The sequence below is a fragment of the Callospermophilus lateralis genome, chromosome 7 (genome assembly GCF_048772815.1).
Source record: "Callospermophilus lateralis isolate mCalLat2 chromosome 7, mCalLat2.hap1, whole genome shotgun sequence".
Taxonomy (NCBI): domain Eukaryota; kingdom Metazoa; phylum Chordata; class Mammalia; order Rodentia; family Sciuridae; genus Callospermophilus; species Callospermophilus lateralis.
In genome coordinates, this window is record NC_135311.1 from 6,397,120 (window position 1) to 6,415,757 (window position 18,638).

General features: G+C 51.6%; 2 protein-coding genes and 1 long non-coding RNA gene across 4 annotated transcripts; 2 read left to right on the top strand and 1 right to left on the bottom strand.

Annotated features, from left to right (window-relative positions):
• Nucleotides 1-3,026: 3,026 nt before the first annotated feature.
• On the top strand, nucleotides 3,027-8,959 carry Flad1 (flavin adenine dinucleotide synthetase 1). Of its 2 annotated transcripts, none has more exons than XM_076862089.1 (8): nucleotides 3,027-3,106; nucleotides 3,589-3,811; nucleotides 5,401-6,145; nucleotides 6,780-6,927; nucleotides 7,369-7,467; nucleotides 7,546-7,735; nucleotides 8,584-8,657; nucleotides 8,768-8,959. In XM_076862089.1, the coding sequence occupies exons 2-8, from the start codon at nucleotides 3,731-3,733 to the stop codon at nucleotides 8,901-8,903; spliced, it is 1,473 nt and encodes a 490-aa protein (XP_076718204.1). In that variant the 5' UTR covers nucleotides 3,027-3,106; nucleotides 3,589-3,730; the 3' UTR covers nucleotides 8,904-8,959. The 2 variants fall into 2 exon arrangements, with proteins under 2 accessions (XP_076718204.1, XP_076718203.1); XM_076862088.1 differs by lacking the exon at nucleotides 3,027-3,106 and adding an exon at nucleotides 3,244-3,377.
• An 85-nt stretch (nucleotides 8,960-9,044) lies between these two features.
• On the top strand, nucleotides 9,045-10,105 carry Lenep (lens epithelial protein). Its single transcript, XM_076862090.1, has 2 exons — nucleotides 9,045-9,657; nucleotides 9,739-10,105. Exon 1 carries the CDS (start codon nucleotides 9,418-9,420, stop codon nucleotides 9,601-9,603), a length of 186 nt encoding a protein of 61 aa, XP_076718205.1. The 5' UTR covers nucleotides 9,045-9,417; the 3' UTR covers nucleotides 9,604-9,657; nucleotides 9,739-10,105.
• A 5,107-nt stretch (nucleotides 10,106-15,212) lies between these two features.
• LOC143403834 (uncharacterized) lies at nucleotides 15,213-18,345 on the bottom strand. Its single transcript, XR_013091896.1, has 2 exons — nucleotides 18,247-18,345; nucleotides 15,213-16,636 (listed from the first exon to the last, which is right to left on the bottom strand). It is a non-coding gene; the product is annotated as an uncharacterized LOC143403834 (long non-coding RNA).
• Between the last annotated feature and the right edge of the window lie 293 nt (nucleotides 18,346-18,638).

Consider the following 18,638-nt stretch of genomic DNA (forward strand, 5'->3'; position numbering starts at 1 on the left):
CACACTTCTGACCTGTTCACTATGGTTTTTTACTATTTCTCAAATTTGATTGAGTATAGAAATTAACTGGTACCCACCTAAATTATTCTTAGAGACTGAATTAATTGGTCTGGAGTGTGTATTAGGTGATGGATTTCAAACAAAGTTTGAGAAAACAGATGTAAACTGGCCATTTAAGAGAACATCACCAAATAAAAACTCCACCCTCTAAAAGTAATAGTAGCATGTCTTCTATCCATTTAATCCTCAAATAGTTCTTCAAAGTGCCAGCTTTGGATAAGAGGTATCAACATGGGGCTGGGGTTGTAGCTAGCAAAGTGGTAGAGTGCCTGCCTAATGTGTGAGGCATTTATGGGTTCAATTCTCAGTACCACTTGTAAATTAATAAAATAAAGGTCCATTGACAACTAAAAAATATTTTTAAAAATCCATCAACAACTAATAAGCTGGGCAAGGTGGAGCACACCTATAATCCCAGATGCTCCGGAGGCTGAGACAGGAGGATCGACAGTTCAAAGCCAGCCTCAGCAAAAACAAGGCGCTAAGCAACTCAGTGAGTCCCTGTCTCTAAATAAAATACAGAATAGGGCTGGGGATGTGGCTCAGTGGTCAAGTGCCCTTGGGTTCAATCACCAGTACCAAGGTGGGGGCGAATAAAATATATATATTTTTTTAAAAAGGCATCAACATTATCTGAAAAGTTGTGAGAAATACAAATAATTGGGCTCCACCCTTGACCTATTGAATTCTAAGTTGAAAGTTGGGCCCAGCAATGTGTTAACAAATTCTCCTTGTGGTTCTAGTATTGTGCTTAAGCTTGGGAACTCACTACTAAATGATTGGAACAAGGGCTGGGGATGTGGCTCAAGTGGTAGCGCGCTCGCCTGGCATGCGTGCGGCCCAGGTTCGATCCTCAGCACCACACTACAAACAAAGATGTTGTGTCTGCCAAAAACTAAAAAATATTTAAAAATTCTCTCTCTCACTCTCTTTAAAAAAAAAAAATGATTGGAACAAGTTTTTTAATTAAGGGGGATGTTTGTTTTTTGATACCAAGTATTGAACCCAGGGGCACTCAACCACTGAGCCACATTCCCAGCCCTTTTTTATATTTTATTTTGAGACAAGATCTCACTGAGTTGCTTAGGGCTTCACTAAGTTGCTGAGGCTGACTTTGAACTTGGGATCCTCTTGCCTCAGCCTCCAGAGCCTTTAGGATTATAGGCATGTACCAATACACCTGACCAGAGTTGATGTTTTGAGACCGGGTGTAATGTCAAACCTTCATTACAACAAAAATATTGGATTGGGCTGGAGATGTGGCTCAAGCGGTAGCGTGCTTGCCTGGCATGCGAGTGGCCTGGGTTCGATCCTCAGCACCACATACAAATAAAGATGTTGTGTCCGCCGAAAACTAAAAAGAAAAATAAATAATAAAATTCTCTCTTAAAAAAAAAATTGGAGCATGTGACTTATGTCATTAGGCAAGTAAGTGGTGGTGTGTTTTTTTAAACTGGAAAAAAATAACAAACCACAGGGTTTATTACTTAAGAATCTACGTATGTTTGGGTGGCTTCCCTTCACTTTTCTACTCCTGTAAACTGGGCTTGATATTTATCTTACACGATTTTATAGAGTAAAATGAGGCCAGGTGTAGTTCAGCAGTTCTCCAAATAAATGTTAACTTTTACTAAAAACAGCCCAGAAACCAAAATGTGGTCATCACATGAGAGCTGGAGAAACGCAAGTTTCTGGCCCACCCAAACCTGAATCATTATCTGCCAATTAAAACCATCTACAGATGGTTAAAGTTATGAAGCACTTTTCTTTGCAACGGAAATGAGTAAGCCAGGCTGATGTAATTAAGACTCCAAAGTGAACACCTAAGGCATTCCCTCCCTATTTACTGTCTTTCCCTTCAGGACTGAAAACTGAGAGGTGACATTTGAACTAAGCATCCGGAATACCGTGGAGCAAGAGAGGCTTTTTACTTTTTCTTTTCAAAGAGATCTTAAGTAATTTTATCACTTATATTAAAGACAAATGAAGGTTCACACTAAAAGCTCCCCTACTCCTATCCCACAGGCAATGATAGACATCCTATCTCCCTCAGCTTTCTTCTGTTACAAAATAAAATCCCAGCTGAACTCAATAGCATGCCCCTGTAGTTCCAGCTGCAGGGGAAGCTGAGGCAGGAGGATTGCTTGAGGTTCGATTACAACCTCAAAAATAAAAATCCCAGGCCAGGCGCAGTGGCGCAGGCCTGTAATCTGAACGTCTAAGGAGGCTGAGAGAGGAGTATCACGAGTGTAAAGGCAGCCACAGCAACAGTGAGGCGCTAAGTTACTCAGAGAGAAGCTGTCTCTAAATATAAAATAGGGCTGGGGGGTGTGGCTCAGTGCCCCTGAGTTCAACCCCCGGTATCCCCACACACACCCAAAAATAAAATAAAAATTCCGAGCCAGGCCGGGTGCTTTAGGCCTGTAATCCCAGTGATTCGAGAGGCTGAGGCAGGAGGATAGGAGTTCAAAGCCTACCTCAGCAACTTAGCGAGACCTTATCTCTAAGTAAAATATAAAAAGGGCTGGGGATGTGGCTCAGTGGATAAGTCCCCCTGGGTTCAATGCCCGGTACCAAATACATCAATAATAAAAAATGCTGGACACCAGCCCCTGACCCCTTCCCCTAGAATCAGAGTCATGGTTATTGAAAACAGCATATGCATACAAGAATCTGGGAGATGAGAAAGCCTCCGCTTACTCCAGCACAACACCCCAAAGTACTGAGAACACTTCCAACTGCAACTTTCGCGCCCCGAACTCCTAAGTCCCGCCTACCCACGCCCGCCCTGGACCGAAGCCCGGCCCCCACGCTTCCGGCGAACGTGGTGGTTGCCAATAACAACGTGATATTGCTCGTGCCTGCTGGATAAAGCCTGAGAGCGACAGTCGGCTCTACCAATAGGACCATTGGGGAGCGTCTAAGCGACAGCCGGAGTAGCCAATCCGTACGGGGCAGTGCGAGGCGGTACTTTGAGTGCGGAAGTTGACCCGGGACCTGAGGAAAGGAGCGAGGGAAAGACCCGGTAAAGATACAAAATAGGCAGGTGAGAGCCTGGAAGAGCTTAGCAGTCAGAAGCGCGGTGGAAAGAGGGGATCCCGGACTAGAAAGGGTGCAGGGGGCTGCGGGGGAAGGCGACAGGGTTCTGGTCGCGGGTGGAGGGGAGGGAACGCATTTAAAGGAGCCAAGGCCCAGGATAAGGTAGAAATTTAAAGGGACAGAAGCCCCGAAGAAAAGAGACATTTAAAGGTGCAGATGCCCAAGATAGAACAAACTCTTGAGACGACCAGTTCCGCACACCGAAGACATTTAAAGTGGTAGGTTCTTGGGAGAGAAGGACATTTTAAGGAGACTAGAGCCAAGCATCGAAGTCACTTATATGAGCATGGGTTGGGATTTTAGAACACGTTTATTGAAGAGGCAGTAATAAGAGTCGGTTATGAAGGGTCTGGTTAGAGAAGACTAAGTCATATTCTAAGAAGGAACTGTGCTCCTCCTCTCCTCCATTGTCCTTTCTGGCTCCTCCAGGTTCTCTCCATCCCGGACCTTGTTCCCAGGCTATGGCCCCCAGTGCCCTGTAGACCTGGCAGTCCCCCGGTGTTTGCGGCCCCTACTTGGGGGTCTGGGTGGCTACCGGAGGGCCTTCCAAAGGGAAAGAGAAGGCAGAACCATGGCATCTAGGGCCTCTGAACTTCCCCAGGGGCGCAGCGTGACGGCGGGCATCATCATTGTTGGAGATGAGATCCTCAAGGTGTGTCTGGGACAGAAGAAAGGGAGGGCGCGGCTTTCTCCTGACCTTAAGAGCTTGCTCCCCATCCTGTTGAGGGAGGTGAACCAGGGTGGGAGTCCCCTTGCCTGCCACAGTAGATTCTTGGAGTGAGTCCAACATATTGGACTCACTTTCTTTAAAATTACTCCACTAAAAAAAGTTGTAGCAATGTCCCCATTTTTCCAAGTAGTATAGTAGGGGACGTAGGGACTACCCAGCAGTAACAGGAAGCCTAGCAAGTAGAGGAGATAAAAATGCACATATTATATATTTAAGAGTTATATCCAGGCTGGTGGCACAGGCCTATAAGCCCACAGGCTCAGGAGGCTGAGGTAGGAAGATCACAAGTTCAAAGCCAGCCTCAGCAACTTAGCAAGACCCTAGGCAGCTTAGTGAGACCCAGTCTCAAAAAGTAAAAAGGGCTGGGGATGTGGCTCAGTAGTTAAGCACCCCTGGGTTCAATCCCTGGTACAAAAACAAATAAATAAAGTGTTATATCCAGCCTATTTGGAAATGATTTTAGGCACTCAGCAAAGTGGATAAATGAGATAGAAGGAAGAGGAATTCCTTCTGAATGATCAAGGGTATTACTAGAGGACATGGCAGGGCATTAGGTTTGTAATAGTAAACACTATTTTTTGAGTGCTTAGTAGAGGCTAGCAGTATGCTTATTACATCACAAATGTGATTTTACTAAGCCTCACAACAATTCCATGAAGTTGGTGCTTTTATTGTGAATCTCAGTTAATAAATAGATTACGCAACTGAGACTTAGAGAGGTTGAGAAACTTGCCTGGGATTACACACCTAGAAAGTGGTAGAAATGGAATTCTAGCATGACTCTTCCTTACTCCAGAACACACTCTTAACCTGTATAGAGAGGTAGAAGGAGATGGGGCTGGAAAAGAGGATAGGATACACACCACAGACAGCCTTAAATACTTGCAAAAGAATTTGAACTTTATTCTGCATACAGTTGGAAACAACAAATGGCTCTTGAGCCCAAAAGTGATGCAATCACAGTGACGCATTAGGAAGGTTACTCAGAAGACACAGAGCAAAGCACCGTGGCTGGAGGCTGGGAGCTCGGCCAGGAGGCTGTTGCCATTGACCAGGTGAAAGGTGCCAAGGACCTGTTTGGTGACTGGGGACAGAGGAGAGCAGAGGGGAGACATTTCAGTAGAGTTGACAGAATGAAGAGACTGGCTGTGGGCAGTGTCTGGGATGCCACTGACTGAAGTGACAATAGCCAGGGATACAGTGAAGCTGCCCAGTAAGCACTTGGAGTCAGGAGACTGAAACTGTCAGGACTGGTAAGGAGATGGACAAATCACCCACATAGAATTGATAACTGAGTCCATAAATATACATGAGGTCAAGATCAAAGAGCAGAGGGGGCCCAAGGTGAATCTCCTGACTACATTCCAGGGGATTTTCCCACCCAGCCCAGGCCCAACAGCCTGAAGGGGTGACCTCAAAGAGCAGAGTACCCATCTTCAGACAGATGTAGCTATACCCCCCCTGCCTTTCATCCCCATGGTATTGACAGTCTCATCCTCCCCAACCCCCAGGGACACACTCAAGACACCAACACCTACTTTCTGTGCCGGACACTGCGCTCCCTGGGGGTCCAGGTGTGCCGAGTCTCTGTTGTGCCTGATGAAGTAGCCACCATTGCAGCCGAGGTCACCTCTTTCTCTAGCCGGTTTACCCATGTTCTCACTGCAGGGGGCATCGGCCCCACTCACGATGATGTGACCTTTGAGGCAGTTGCCCAGGCTTTCGGGGAGGAGCTGAAGCCACATCCTGAGCTGGAAGAAGCCATCAAAGCCCTAGGAGGGCAGGGCTGGGAGAAGCTGTCCCTGGTGCCCTCCTCTGCCCGCTTGCATTATGGCATAGATCCTCGCACTGGCCGCCCCTTTCGATTCCCGCTGGTCTCTGTCCGGAACGTCTACCTCTTCCCGGGCATTCCGGAGCTGCTGCGGCGGGTGCTGGAGGGGCTAAAGGGACTGTTCCAGAACACAGCTGTTCATTTCCACTCCAAGGAGCTGTATGTGGCTGCTGCTGAAACCTCTATTGCCCCCATCCTTGCGGAGGCCCAGGCCCACTTTGGGCGGAAGCTTGGCCTGGGTTCCTACCCTGACTGGGGCAGCAACTACTATCAGGTGAAGCTGACTCTAGACTCTGAGGAAGAAGGACCACTGGAGGAATGCCTGGCCTACCTGACTGCCCGTCTGCCCCAGGGGTCGCTGGTCTCCTACGTGCCCAACGCCGTGGAGCAAGCCAGTGAGGCTGTATACAAACTCGCTCAATCAGGTAGGGGCCTTCCTTGGGGAAGGGCACATGTACCGGCCTTTGGTGCCATCCAAGATTTAGAAACGCAGGACCTGTTTGGGGGGGGGCTTCCCACAATTCTGAGAGAAGGTAGAAAGTAGTCAGTATTGATTAATTCATTCTAAGAAATAGTGATTGAGTGCCCATTCTCACCAGCACTGTGCTGGACAACATGGACAAATGTATGCTCTGCTCTTCTGGATCAGTGGTTTAACCAGAGGGGTGGATGTGAAGCAGGGGACCATACATGAGGTGTGAACGAAGAGGATTCCACATTTGGGAGATCAGCCTTGATCTAGGGTCAGAGACAGCTTTTCTGACCCACTAACAAAAGAGCTGAGTGATAAGGAGCATTTGATTGGACCAGGGGGTGGGCCAAGAGCAAAGAGAATGGAAGTAGACCTGGAGGAACAGCTTGGGGTTTAGGGGAATGGAAGTAAGGGCAGGTGGCTGAATGGCAGGCAGGGGACAGACTGCAAGGGCCAGGGGACAGCATGAAGGAGTTTAGACTTAATCCTAAGAACACGGGAAGAGGTTAAAGGGTTTTAAGCAAGGGCAACATGCCCCATTCAACAGCTATATATTTCTGATGCCCACTTCCCTGCCTGCCTGGCAGGGTCTTCTCTGGGGAAAAAGGTAGCAGGTGCCCTACAGACCATTGAGACTGCCCTGGCTCGGTACCATCTCAACCAGCTCTGTGTGGGCTTCAATGGGGGCAAGGACTGCACCGCCCTCCTGCACCTCTTCCACGCAGCTGTGCAGAGGTGAGCCCACCTCAGGACACCTAATCCCTCTAGTTCCCCATCCCAGGAAGCGGAGAGGAGACCAGGACACAGGGGCTAGGAAGGGAGGTAGCCCCAGTGACCTCTCTGTTCCCTTCTCCCACCCTACGTATCAAGCATCTGGCGCATGCCTGGCCCTGGATATAGATGTGCAGGCCACCATCCCCGAGCACAAGTGGGTCACAGTCCCATGGGGGAGGTGATATTTACCAGAAATATCAACCCATACATAGGGACGCTCAGGTTCAAGAAGTGAGCAATTGGAGTGGGCTTCCCATAGGAAGTGGGTCGGCTAGATTAAAAAAATGAGGACGGGGAGAAAGGGAGGGTGTCCATCCCATGCAACAAAGAGAGAGTGTGCTCTCCAGAGAGCCAAGTTCCCTGTCTATGCCAGCAACCTTATGAATCCTTCCCCTTCCCCAGGAAATTTCCTGATGTCCCCAAATCCCTCCAGATCCTGTATATCCGCAGCGTCTCCCCTTTTCCTGAGCTGGAACAGTTTCTACAGGACACTATCAAGAGGTACTAGAGGCCCGGAAGTTTGGGCTCCAAGAGGAGCTTGGCAGGTCCCACTCTGACCTCCACCTCTCTCTTCCTAAGGTATAATCTGCAGGTGTTGGAGGCTGAGGGTGACATGAAGCAGGCCTTGTGTGAGCTGCAGACACAGCACCCCCAGTTGGAGGCTGTCCTGATGGGCACTCGCCGGACTGATCCCTATTCCTGTAGCCTCTGCCCTTTCAGTCCCACCGACCCCGGCTGGCCTTCCTTCATGCGCATCAACCCACTGCTGGTAATGCCTTCTGTCTCCTGTGCCCTGTCAGTCATTGCACCCCAGCTCCCCTGGGGAAGGAGGCTGCGGCCTGAGTCATGGATGAAGGGGCCCCCACCATCCAAGGGAGGCAGTGCTGTTTGTTCATTCATCTCTTCAACAGATATTTATTGAGCATTGTACTTTTTACTGTGGACCAGTGACTTAGACCTGTGCTCTCCAATATGACAACCATTTATTCATACTTAGGTTATAACTGAAATTAAATACAAGTTACTAAAATACTTTCACAGGATGAAGAAGATGACACGTGAATTATAGCTCAAAAATATTTTTTGGTACTGGGAATTGAACCCAGGGGCATGCTGACCACTGAGCTACACCCCCAGGCCTTTTTATTTTTTTATTTTGAAACAAATTCTTACAAAGTTGCCCAGTGGCCTCAAACCTGAGCCTCCCAAGCAGCTGGGATTATAGGCATGCGTTACTATGCCTGGCTTATATCTCAATTTTTAAAATTAAGAACAATTTAAAATTCATTTCTTCAATTATAGTAGCCATGTTTCGAGTCACTGCCATAAGACGCACAGATATGTCCATCCTGGCAGACAGCCGAGCCTGGCAGCACCGACTGAGACACACATGTTCGGGATGTGACACGTCAGTGAGAGTGGCTCGGGAATGGAGAGGGTAGAGGACGGAGGCCTCCTGTGTCTCGCTGCTTAGTCTGCACAGAGCAAGGTGCACCACAGAACCAGACAGCAAGCCTCCCTCCCTCAGAGCCAAGGGGCAGGGGAGCCTTGGATGGCCCCTTCCTGGATGGCAGGGGAGAGAATGTTTGTGACTATTCTATGACTCTGACCTCCCAGGACTGGACCTACAGAAACATCTGGGACTTTCTACGTCAGCTGTTTGTCCCATATTGTATCCTGTATGACCGTGGGTAAGTTTAGGGGAGCAGAATGGGTGTGGGGGATGTGAAAGTGTTGGGATGGGGGAGCCCCCCCGGGAGAGCCTACCGTCACTCACTGGCCTTCCATTTCTGCTCTCCAGGTACACGTCTCTGGGGAGTCGGGAGAACACAGTACAGAACCCAGCCCTGAAGTGCCTAGGCCCAGGAGGACACTCCACCTACCGTCCAGCCTACCTACTGGAGAATGAAGAAGAGGAGCGGAACTCCCGCATGTGACCTCCCGCGTGGAGGCGGGAGGGGAGTGCCTGTCAATAAACCAGCCTCTCACTGTGCTGTGGCTCTGGCTGTGTCTTTGTGCTCCCAGGGATGAAAGTGGCCAGACCTGCAAGCTTGGAGCTGGTCATGCCCACCCTGAGGAACAGGGGTAGGATGGAACAGACGGAAGGGAGCACTCCTGGATGATTCTCAACGCCAGCCTCATCCAGAGCCCACCAAGGTGGGAGGAGTTGTGCCGACCACGGAGAAAGGGGCAACCAGACAGGCCCACCCAAGCTGGAGGAAGGGACGCTGAGCTGGCCTGGCTGTGGAGATGGAGTGCCCAGGCCCTCCCCCACTAACCCCACCCCATCCCTGTCCAGAGGGGCTGACTCAGCCTTTTCCCAGGCCCAGAATGTTCCTTTGCTAGACCCTGGGGCCTTTGTGTCTAGTCATGAGGCCTGAAGGGGGTGGGGACAGTTGATAAAAGGCACCAAAGGCAGCTCCCACACCCTTCCTCAGAACCCTTGCCCACATGCAGCCCAGGACACAGCCCCTAACCCAGGCCTTACCCTTCTCCCTTGGAGGGGTCCTGCGAGACGCTGGGCTCCGTGTGCCTGTCATTAAGATGGGCACAGGGTGGGAGGGCCTGCAGCGAACCCTGAAGGAAGTGGCCTACATACTGCTCTGCTGCTGGTGTATCAAGGAGCTGCTGGACTGATGACCCCAGGGAGCGGCTTCCTCTACCGCTGACAGCATGGCTGGCACCGCTCAGGTGGGCAGGGGGTCGGACGGGGGTGTGGCTGCGGCCTGTGTAGCCCAGCCTGCCTCTCAGCTCCCCCATTCTCTTCTATAGCCCCATCAAGACTCCTGGGGCCAGCTGTGCCTGACCAAGGACAGGTGGGCCACAAATGACGACCGAAGAGTGAAGTGTGGATCCTGCTTTGAGCCGTGCCATCTGCCAGACTAGCCTTCGTCTCTCGACCTCAGTCCCCAGCCTCTGCCTCTGTCGAACCTCTGGTGAGCGGGAGTCTGGCCTGCTGGCCGGCGCTCCAGTAAGACTACCGCAGGACCTGGCACACCTCTACACCTGGCAGAGTGAGCCCGCCAGCCCAGATGGGTGATCTCACTGTGCTCTTAGTACCAGGCATGGGCTGTGCTCTAAGATCTCTGTTTGAGAATCGCTGAACTATACGTATAATAAAAAGGCTTTGAGGCCAAAAGTTCCAAATGTCTAAGGGGGAAGGAGACAAAAGTCAGCACTGAAGGAGTCTTAGAGCCAGAGTGCAGACCAAGGAGGGAAGCACGTTGTCCAGGACAGAAGTGACATTGAAATCCAGGTTTCCTGACTCACTGGTACCTGGGTGGGGAGAGTGGAGGGGAGAAAGGCCAGGATCCTCCCACCTATGTATAGTGAGGGGTCCAGCTTGGCGTGTTCTGTGAGGCCAGGGTATTAGAATGGCCACCCAAGGGACTCAACCCTTCCCCAAGTAGAGGACCTGGTGTAGGATCTCCCTGCCTCTGAGGAGCTTAGGGAAAGCACCGTGCTATTCCCAGTTTGTGGAGGAAGTGGGCCCCATGAGCTACCAGAGCTCGGGGCTCACACACACAACTACAAGAGAAAAGCCATCTGTGCAGCCACACCGGTTCCTCAGGCTTATCAGGGCATGACTCCTATCAGGACACCAACCGTTTGAGTAAGTAGAACTGACTCCTCGCTTCCCCTTGGAAGCCAATAACAGGATTTCCCAAAAGACTCCCAGTGGCAGGTACGTGTGCACATGGTCTTGCTCACGCTTACTCACACGTCCCCCCCCCCACAGCCTCCCACCACCGCAAGGCCAGCAACAGGGCTTGTTCAGTGTCCCGCTGGGATCACCATTCAGAGAGTTCCTGACCTCCTTGGGCCCAGGTATTGCTCATCCCCCTTTCTCATCTGGGACACTGGCCTGATCCGGTACATGGGGCCCTCTTGCTCCCTCTCTGGGATCAGCTCTTCTTCAACCTTCTTCTTAACTCCTTTCTCTCTGGGTTTTTTCCTTTTTGTAAAGGTAGTATATGCCTAAAGTAAAGAATTCGCTTTTCTTTTTTGCAGTTCTGGGGAGTGAAGTGAACCCACAGGCGTTCTTTACTCCTTTTTTTAAGTTGTAGATAGACACAATACCTTTATTTTATTTATTTATTTTTATGGGATGCTGAGGATCGAGCCCAGTGCCACACAGATGCGAGCCAAGCGCTCTGCCACTTAGCTACCACCGCAGCCTTCTCCCCAGTCATTTTTAACTTTTGAGACAGGGTCTTGCAAAGTTGCTGAGATTGGCCTTGAACTTGCAGTTCTCCTGCCTCAGCTTCCTAGATCACTGGAATTACAGGTCTGTCCCACCACACCCCACTTAAAGAACTCTAGTAGTAAAAATTAAGTCTCCTACACCTATCCCCCAGCCTCCCTGCCTGCTTCCCTTGAAGATAACCACAGTAACCAACTTCTTGAAGAACATTCCAGAGATAGTTATGCAGGTCTGAATCTTCATTCATTCATTCAACAAATATAATTGACTGTCTGCTATATGTAAGTCTGGGTGTTTTGGATACAGCAATAAACAAAGCAGATCCCTGTACTTGTGAAGTTTACATTCCAGTGGGTGACAACAGAAGATAAACTATAGACTTTTTAAAGTATGTTGATATAATTGGGATAGATACTATGGGAAAAAAAATAAGAAGTTGGCCAGAGATGAGTGTAGGTGGGTGAAGGACAGCCCAAATAAGAATTATTTTAGTTTATTTTTATTTTTGGTACCTGAGATTGAACCCAGGGACACTTAAAAACTAAGCAACATACCAGCCTTTTTGTTTTTTTATTTTGAGATAGTGTCTCACTAAATGGCATAGGTCATTGTTAAGTTGCTGATACTGGTCTTGAACTTGCAATCCTACTGTCTCAGCCTCCCAAGCTGCTGGGATTATAGGCAACTGCCACTGCACTGGGTAAGATATGTTTTTTAAACTGGGTAGTGGTAGTACATGCCTGTAACCGCAGCTAACAAAGAGGCTGAGGCAAAAGGATCACAAGTTTGAGGCCAGACCCTGTCTCAAAATAGAAAAAAAATTGGTTCTAGAAATTGAACCTAGAGATACTTTACCACTAAACTACATCCGCAGCCCTTTTTATTTTTTGACAGGATCTCACTAATTGTTAAGAGCCTCACTAAATTGCTGAGGCTGGCCTTGAACTTTCGATCCTCCTGCCTCAGTCTCCCCAGTGGTTGAGATCACAGGTATATACCATGGAACCCAACTAAAAATTTAAAAAAAAAATAAAATAAAGGGCTGGGAGTATAGCTTAGTGGTAGCGCACCCCTGGGTTCAAACCCCAGTACTGGAAAAAAAAAAAAAAAAACTTGAGCTTTTCTTTATACATACACACACACACACACACACACACACACACACAAACTTTATTTTTTATGTGGTGCTGAGGATCAAACCTAGTGCCTCACGCATGCCAGGCAAGCGCTCACTCAACCACTGAGCTACAACCCCAGCCCCAAACTTGAGCTTTTATGCTGAGTGAATGAGGAACTTGCCTGGTATCAAACATGAACTAAGTTTTTACTTAAAAGGTTCATACTGGCTGCTATGCTGAGAATAGACTTTAGAAAACAAGGTTAGACTGTTCAAGACCTTTAGGAGGTAAGAAGCCCAGTACAGACGGACACCTCGGCAGGTCAGGTCAGACTAGAGCAACAGCGTGCTGAGTGGCTAGATTCCAAATACACCTATTCTTTTTTTTTGTACCAGGGATTGAACCCAGGAGCCCTACCTCTGAGCCACATCCCCAGGCCTTTCTTATATTTTATTTGGAGACAAGGTCTTGCTGATTGCTTAGAGCCTCGATAAGCTGCTGAGGATGGCTTTGGACTTGTGATCCTCCAGCCTCCCAACCTGCTGGGATGAAAATTACAGGTGTGCAGCACGGTCCCCAGCAAAATGTTGACTCCTCACAGTCCTCTGCACCCTGCTCTCTGTCTCTTGGTTTTTTGTTGTTGTTATTTGTCTGTTTTCAGTCCTGGGGGTTGAACCCAGGGCCTCATGCACACCGAGCACCCCACCGCCAAGCAACATCCCCACCCTGTACCTTGATTTCTCTTCCTTCGTGCACTTTGTGTAGGATCCAAACACCACTGCAGTATATTCAGAGCTTGCCTGTCTTTTGTTTATGGCAGTCTAGTACTTGACCTCAAGACTGTTTCTTATCCCTCACAGCCCAGTACTCCCATTTATTTATATACTTACTGATATATATACTTACTTATTTGGTACTAGGGATTGAACCCAAGGGAGCCTAACCATGGAGGTACAACCCCAGCCCTTTTTATTTGTCATTTTGAGACAGAATCTCACTAAAATGCTTAGAGCCTCCATCAGTTGCTGAGGCTGGCTTTGAACTTGTGATCATCCTGCTTCAGCCTCCACCCAGTCAGGAGGCTGAGGCAGGAGGATCACAAAGTTTGAGGTCAGCCTCAGCAACTTAGTGACACCCTGACTCAAATTAAAAATAAAAGTGTTGGGGATGTGGCTCAGTGGTTAAGTGCCACTAGGTTCAATCCCTGGTACCAAAGAAGAAGAAGAAAAAGAAGAAAGGAGAAGAAAGAATAGAAAAAGGTTTGTAGATATAGCTTAATGGTAAAACATGCTGGAGTTCAACCCCAAACCACAATTTAAAAAGATATATATGGCATGACAAGGATAATTATCCCATGTTAAAAACTAGCCCAGAAGTGGAGGTCAGACAGCATTCTGCAGAAGAGCAATCATTTAGTGAACCCAGATTTTTAGATCTCAAATTCAGGGCTAGTCAAGTGCAGTGGTAGACACCTGGAGTCCCTGTTAGTCGCCAGGCTGAAGAGGGAGGATTTCTTGAGCCCAGTATTTGGAGACCAGCCTTGTCAACATAGTGAGATTCCTGTCCTCAAAAAATAGATAAGTAAGTAAGTAAATAAATAAAAACAAATTTAGGGCTCCTCCTCATCAGCCTGTCCACCTCTTCTGAGCTGGTGTTGGTGTGGATGATGGCCAAGTCTCCTGGGAGGCCAAACCAGGTAAGCCAGTGTAGGCTGCCCGCCCCCCACCCACAGTTTGCACCTGCTTCCCACCTCAACCCTGAACCCCTCTGGACTCCTCTGGATCTTGGCTTGTGAGCTCAGTGGGGCATCCCAATAACCACCTTTTCACCTAATTCACCCAGGACAGATCTTTCCATTCTTCTAGAAGGGAAAAAGAAATGCTCCAGTTCTCCACAGTGTTCTCTCCCCCAAATAGAGTAACTCAGGTTCTGAGCATGCCAACTACCACCCCAGGAACTGAGATGGGAACAGGGTGTGCAGGGGAGCAGGATGCCATAGGGAGGGGTGGATAAGATTGCATCTGCCTCTTGGTGCCCACAAGGGGTTGGGGAACCTGTGGGGAAGAGGGAAGAGACAAGAGGGATAAATAGGCACTGACCCCCCAAGTACCACAGAAAGACAAGAAGCCTGTAATCCAGGATTCCCTGAAGATTACATCGGATAGATAGTCCTCAATGGTGAAATGAGAAGCAAGCAGGGGAGAGTGGTCACCACCAAGAGGTCTGGGTAGGGGCACTTAATACACTGGATATCATAGTAATGATTGTGGGGGGGGGGGGGCTCCACCTTTTCCCAACTACACCAGGAAGCATGCAGAAAACGAGGGATTTGCATGCATGTAATCCCAGCGATTTGGGAGGCTGAGGCAGGAGGATTGCAAGCTCAAGTCCAACTTCAGGAATATAGTGAGTTCAAAGCCAGATTCAGCACTTAGCAAGGCACTAAGCAACTCGGGAAGACTCTTGTCTGTAAATAAAATACAAAAGAGGGGGTGGGGATGTGGCTCAGTGATTAAGTGCCCCTGAGTTCAATCCTCAGTATCAAAAACAAAACAATAGCCTCAGCAATTTAAGGAGGCCCTAAGCAATTTAGTGAGACCCTGCCTCAATAAGCAAGCAAACAAATAAATAAATAAACAAATAAATAGGGTTAGGGAGGTGGCTCAGTTCAATCACCAGTACTTAAAACACACACACACACACACACACACACACACACACACACACACACACACACACACGCCTATAATCCAAGCGGCTAGGGAGGCTGAGGCAGGAGGATCTGTTCAAAGCCAGATGCGCTAAGCAACTCAGTGAGATCCTGTCTCTAAATAAAATACAAAACGGGGATGGTTGAATGTCCTTGAGTTCAATCCCGGATACCAAAAAATAAAATAAAAAAAAAAGAAAAAAGACAAGAGAGGTGTGGCAAACATTGCTGGCGCCCTGTAGTGCAGACCCCAAGGGCCTAGGCTCTTATTTGCATTTCGTTTACATGTGTTATTTCCCTCTCAACACACATAAGTCCCCACTCCCTTTTCCAGTGGTTCTCAGACTGCAGATTTGGAGGCCTCGGAGCATACCCATATCTCCTGCCAATGACTAGTCCGGCACCCAGTAACTGCGTACGCGTCTCTATGCTTTCCCTCCCCAGGATTAAAGCAGCGACCCTAACTCCTAGCAGGCTGGGTTCAGGATCCGGAGATCTGCGCCCCCTAGTGGCTCGCCGGAGGGAGGCTGAGCGCAGAGGGGTTCTGTTTCGCCTTCTCTGGGACGTGGAGTTTTGGAAAATGTTCCCCGGAGCTTCCTGAAGCTAAATTTACCTCCCCTGGCCCTGGGGGGCGCAGAGATCCCGGCGGCGATTAGCACAGCTCGGCAGCCGGCTCCAGCCGAGAGGCCCGGAATAGGCGCGGAGTTATAAATAGTGCTGCCCGCAGGTGTGGGGGGAGTCGGCGGGAGGGGGGTACCCCTGGCAGCCACGGCCCCTTCAGGTGGGTTGGGCGGTCGCGGTGGGGGAGATGGGGGATGGTGGGTGGGGGGACTGCGGTCTGAGCGCCCCCAGCGGTTTCCTGGGCGGCGGGTTTTTCGAGGGAAGCGGAGGCAGCCAGGGGAAGGGGGGTGGGGTAGTGGGGAAGAGGTGGGCGCCAGGCGCAGGCTGACTCTCCGCTCCAGCTCAGCCCCTCACATTCCGAAACAGGCCCCCAGACCCACTGGCTTTAGACCCCGCCCGGCAGGGCCTCGCCCCTCCAGCCGCCCGAAGCCTCTTTCCCCCCAGGTTCTGCAAGTGTCTAACTTTTCTGTCTACTCTTATGCGCACGTGGCCCAGCCAGTCTAGGCAACTGGCCACCACTCTTAAGTCGCTGTCCCCGGCCCCAGGTCCTCCCAGCTGGGACTTCCATCCTTTTCAGGGCAGGAACCTCACTCTCTAGGTATTGACCCACCTCCTGCTACTTTGCCTGAAATATTAAGGTCTAGCTGGTCGCCTGAAGATTGAAACCTGAACGTGCGGATCTGAGGCGTTCCCCTGTCTTCAGGAGGCCCCTGCAGGCTCCACACTTGCCCTCTGGCTCCCAGTTCCAGGCACTGGCCCGGGGTTGGGGGGTGGGACCGCCGGGATTCCACGGGAGGGGGCGGGCCCCCAGGCAGCCTTCCTCTACTGCGGCGGTCTCAGGTTTGGCGCGGTAAGAGTCCAGAGTTGGGGGGATAGGTGGGAATTGAATTCAAGTTGGGGCTCCCGCCTCTGAGAGAGGGAGCTGTTTGTGCCAGAAGAAAAAGCAAGAGCTGGGGATGTAGCCCAATGGTAGAGCGCTTGCCTCGCTGCGCAGGGCCCTGGGTTCAGTCACCAGCACTGGAAAAGAAAGAGAAATATGGGAGGGAGGGTCGGTCACTCAAGAACCAACAGCAAGTTCAGAGGCTGCTCAGACCCAAGTGGGGAGTGGCAATCTAGCCGCAGAAAGATTCGGGTGGTGTCCTGCCAGACGCGACCCCCAGAGGTGGGGGGCGGGCAGGGGCGAGCCTCTCGCATCTTTGCTCCCTAATGCTGGTGCCAAGGCGCCCGCCTTTCTATTGCCTCTGGAGTCCCTGAGCCAATTTTTTCCTCCCAACCCCCCTCCCCGCACCATCCTTTTCCTCGGCCGTGCAACCTCCGCCCCGAAGCAGACCCCTCTCGGTTTCACTTGTGCTTCTGGCACCAACGCCTTGCCCTTGTCGCGGCCCTTCCCCTGGCTAGTGCGACCCCGACGGCAGAAGAAGGAAGGGAAACCCCAGGCCAGGACCCCACCCGCTCCCGGCCCTAAGGACCAGAATCTGTCCGGCGGGGCCGAGATGAAAACCCGGAGCACTGACCGGCTTCGGGACCCAGGGGGGACAGGGACCATAGGAAAACCTGGAGCGGATTATTCGAGCTGGAGCGCCCCACGCCTGCTGTTAACCCCTCCCTCCTATAGCCCCCCTAATTCTCCAGTGAGATAATGTCTAGGGTGGGGGGCTGTTTGGTTTGGCCTGGGCCCTCAGGGGCGCCTCACACTTTCCGCCCCTGGCTAGGGCGCAGGGCAGCGGCCCCGAGGCTGAGTCACGGCCGGAGAGAGAAGGAGCAAGAGGGAGGGAGGACCCGGACTCCGCCCCTCCCCCTGCGCGGGGATCCCGGGTCAGCCCGGGTGAGGGCCAGGGCCCCCCTGGCGCCGCCCATTGTGGTCCAACAGGTTGAGCTGGTGTCCCGCGGAGCCACCTGCTGGAAAGGGAGGGAGGCCCCCTGCGGAGGGGGTTAGGGAAGAGAAAGCGAGTCCGGCCCGGTTCGGCCTGGCGGGCTGCTGCGGAGCCGAACCTAGCCCGAGGGAGCCGGATTTGATTCCGTTTGACACTGGTGGGAGGGGCCCTTTGGGGTACGCAGCGCCGCAGGCCCAGCTGGAAAACTCCCAGACAGGCTACCTTTCTCGGGGACCGAAGTACCCACGCCGGTCCCCCCCGCGCCGCGCAAGCCACACACACAAACTTCCTAACACCCAGGCCCCCTCGCCACCTGGGTCTCTGAGCGAAGCCGTGTCGAGAAGTCCCTCGGTCGTGGAGACTCAGTTTCTCCACTTAGGGAACCGGCAGGATGGAGGCGGAGAGCAGGAGCGTGAGCGCACCTCCCCCCTCCTCCTGGAGGACACGGCCCCTCCCCTCTGACAATGCCAAGGCCGCAGCGGGCACCGGCTGGAGCGCCGAGGCTTCTTACCCCCAGGCGCCGTTCCCTCCCCGCGGGGCGCCATCACGCGTGGGGAGGGACATAGGGTGCCCGCAGCCTCAACTCCCCCGCTCCTTCTGTGGGGGGTGGGGCGCAGGGGCCGAAGCTGAAGGCCGAGTGTCCCCCTCCCCCGCCCTCCTGGGGCCCTGACCTGATTATAGCCCCTCACGGGACCCCCTCCCTCAAGACCCTAGGTCTTCACCCGCACCCAGCCTATCCTTAACCTCTCATACCCTTCCCTCTCGAGGTGCTGACCCTAAGGAAGCCCCTCTTGGAGAAGAGGGAGCCCCTAAGGGGGGGTGCTCCATTCCCAGGCCGCTGCGGACACTGCCCCCTCCCCCTCCCCTTCAGGTTTCAGACCGGCCCCTCGGCCCCGCCCCCTCCCTGGTTTCATGCAAGGCGGGACCCACTTGAGATGGGCGGGTGTTCCGGCCAATGGGCGGACCGGGCGGTGGAGTGCAGGGGGCGGGGTGAAGCAGCGGCAGAGGGCTGGACCGGGGTCCGGGGCGGAGCTCGAGTTAAGGTGGACTGGGAGAGATAGGGGTTGGAAAGGAGAGCGAGCGAGCGCGGGGGAGAGGGACCGTGGCAGGTGAAGGGAGATAGAGAGAAGGAAAGAAAGAGGGAA

Excerpts from the sequence above, each read along its gene's own strand:
- Lenep (XM_076862090.1), top strand. The coding sequence starts at position 9,418 with ATGCAGCCCAGGACACAGCCCCTAACCCAGGCCTTACCCTTCTCCCTT.
- Flad1 (XM_076862088.1), top strand. The coding sequence starts at position 3,316 with ATGCCCAAGATAGAACAAACTCTTGAGACGACCAGTTCCGCACACCGA. Across the intron at positions 3,812-5,400 it reads TTGGAGATGAGATCCTCAAG|GGACACACTCAAGACACCAA; the intron begins GTGTGTCTGGGA and ends CCCAACCCCCAG. Across the intron at positions 6,928-7,368 it reads TTCCACGCAGCTGTGCAGAG|GAAATTTCCTGATGTCCCCA; the intron begins GTGAGCCCACCT and ends CCCCTTCCCCAG.